Genomic DNA, 2,898 nt, shown 5'->3' with positions numbered 1-2,898 from the left:
ATTTTCAGACTTACCAAACGCTGGTGCACTAGAAATAGCAACTGGCTGCTGTTTCATGACAGGAGGAAGTGCAGAGGGGAGCTGGTATCCTTGGAGCTTCAGTTTGATAAGTTTCATAGCTATGGAAAACTCCACTTGATCCATTCTTCCATCGTTATTCATGTCAGCTAGTGCCCTGCGAAGCAACAGCAAAGGCTTTGAACAAGTGACCATAAAAGAACCTTCCCAGAATCACCATTCCAACCAACACAACAACAAAATAATGGGTTCCTATCTCCCCTAGGGAGGATGAGGATAAAAACAAAACAAAATTGCTTAATCTGCAAACACTGACAAGGTTTTATATAAAAAATAAAAACACTTTTATTATTTTACTCATTCCTTTTCTGATGCTGTTGTTGTTGTTGTTGTGAATTGCCTTCCAGTCAGTTCCGACCCATAGTGACCCTGTATAGGGTTTCCAAGAAGCAGCTGGTGAACTTGAATCACCAACCTTGCAGTTCAAATGGCTTTGCAGTCTGGTTATTAATGCCACTAAATCAATCCTAACTCCCAGCAATCCCACATAACAGAGTAGAACCTCTCCATATGGTTTACTATACTGTAGCCTTTATGGGAGTAAGTGGCCAGGTCTTTCCCACAGAGCCTCTGGGTGGATTCAAAGTGCCAGCCTTTTGGTTAGCAACCAAACACATAGCCATTGCACCACCAAGTCTCCTTCCTTTTATAACAATGTAATTTAATTTTTAATCGAAGTGTGGGAACTTGTTTTTTGGTTATCAAAAGTCCAAATCTAGACACAGGGTTTATACACTTCAAAAGGGTGAATTTTGATATGTGAATTTAGCCACAATGAAGGTTGTGTAACACAAAAAGAAACAACTCTTTTGTGGGGTTCTACAAACCTCACCATAGAGACAGTACCATACTATGTTGTTAAGTGCCACTGAATTAGTTCCAACTCATAGGATTTCCAAGGAGCAGCTGGTGTGTTTGAATTGCCAATCATGTGGTTCACAGTCCACTGCTTATCTTACATCACCACAGCAGGACTCCTTAGCATACTATACTACCATATTTTCAAGCAGAGAACATACATGTTATGTGTTTTGCTTTTTTTCTGTCAAATGGTGCAGTCCTCTTGTCCCTTAGTTTCCTATACATGCTATGTGCATGATATGTGTATACATGCTGTTTGCATGGACACATTATGTACAAAAAATACGGTATACTATATCATGATGAGGGTCTCCTGGTGTGGCGCTCTAGAATCAGCACTGGACTACAAACCAGAAGGTCAGCAGTTCAAACCAACCAGCTGCTCCAAAGAAACCCTACACAGGGTTTGTGTGAGTTAGAACCAACTCAACAGCACCCACAACAACAACATGCCATGATGGAGTCCTGGTATGGTGCTATGGGATAAAGCACGTGACCACAAGGTTGGTTTGAATCACAAGGTTGGTGGTTCAAATTCACCAGCTGTTCCTTGGAAACCCAATGCAGGATTGCTATGAGTTGGAACCGACTCAATGGCACTTAACAACAAAATACCATGACATTACTATTAAAACTATTAAAGTGAACTTTCTTTGGAATTCTGCTCTTAGGCAAGTCACAGTATCAAGTGCATTCTATTTTCCTCTTCTGTGACATAGAGAAGATGTAACAACATAGAGAAGATGTAACAACATTGTAAGCTTAGAAATGTATTTGCTATTTGAAAATTATACACAAACATCTCTGTAGTGAACTTTCATGTAAAGTATTTTCTCAAAGAATAAAAGCAAATAAAAAGGGCTTATACCTGAAATCAAAAACTACATCAAATCAAAGCTTTGCAGTCACAATTTAAACTCTTCTGCATGAAAAATATGTATTTAGATTTCATTTCTTTTAGATACTAAATGTGTGAGAATTAATTCGTACCTTTCTTACATTTTTTTCTTGAAATTTGAAATGATAATGCAGACACCCCAATTAAAAACTCATGACTAGCAATCATTTTAACTGGGAAAATCTTTTACACTGTTTAAAAAGAAAATTAAATTACATAGAAAATAATCCTAGCTAACCAAAGTACACTCACAGAAATCATTCAGCACAATAAAAATGCAGCATACAATACAGAATAAAAATTTCTAACAGTGATTAAAATAGAAAAGTTGGCACTATTATTTTGGAATAGAGAGAAAGGAACTGAAACCTTCTTTTTGCCTCAGATAGGAGCTCACCAGCATTTCTACAGTCAAAGATTACTTTAAATAAATGGAGTCTGAATTTCCTTCACTGCTAATGAGCTTAATCATTATTCTCCACAGGTTTCTCTTCATGTAAATTTGTACAGTGAAACCTGTGAGTAATTACTCAGTGAGAATGCTTTGATGAAAACCTGATGGGTTCTGCCTTTGACAGGTTGCAGTCTTTCCACCTTTGCCAAGTGAATGGATTGTATATTATTTTTTGTCAGTTTGTAGGAGTTCGGTGTGAAGTTACATATTAACTCTGTCAATTACTGAGAGACTTTTGCAAATTTATTGCTGGTTTTGTGGTATCTTTACTGTACAAAAATGCTCACACACACACATATATGTACATGTTTTTGTTAAGTGTCATTGAGTCGGTTCAGACCCATAGTGACCAATACAGGGTTTCTGAGGAGCAGCTGTTTGAGTCTGAACCACTAACCCTGTAGTTCAAACCAACCTTATGGTCAAGTGCTTATTCTACTGCACCACACTAAATAAATAGCTTTTGTGATTTTAGTCCTTGGTTGTCTAAGACAGTGTCATTTATTTTTTTATATTTCAATCTTTTTCTCAATGAACTGGAATTCTGCGTATGTGTGTGGTATGCTATTAACTAATCCATCTTCTCACTGCATTGGAATATCATTTT

At 37.2% G+C, this 2,898-nt stretch overlaps 1 protein-coding gene across 1 annotated transcript in view; it reads right to left on the bottom strand.

The window, feature by feature from the left end:
• The window catches only part of ITSN1 (intersectin 1 (SH3 domain protein)), a 352,172-nt gene that overhangs the window by 225,531 nt on the left and 123,743 nt on the right, over positions 1-2,898 (bottom strand). Inside the window, exon 5 of the mRNA XM_006862548.1 lies at positions 15-175. Within this exon, the coding sequence (XP_006862610.1) occupies positions 15-175 (161 nt within the window). The remainder of the gene's footprint in view (positions 1-14; positions 176-2,898) is intronic.

This window comes from Chrysochloris asiatica, unplaced genomic scaffold (assembly GCF_000296735.1).
Source record: "Chrysochloris asiatica unplaced genomic scaffold, ChrAsi1.0 scaffold00049, whole genome shotgun sequence".
In the NCBI taxonomy this organism is placed as follows: Eukaryota; Metazoa; Chordata; class Mammalia; order Afrosoricida; family Chrysochloridae; genus Chrysochloris; species Chrysochloris asiatica.
The sequence above is the reverse complement of the archived record's forward strand: the minus strand, read 5'-3'. Positions and strand labels throughout refer to the sequence as shown.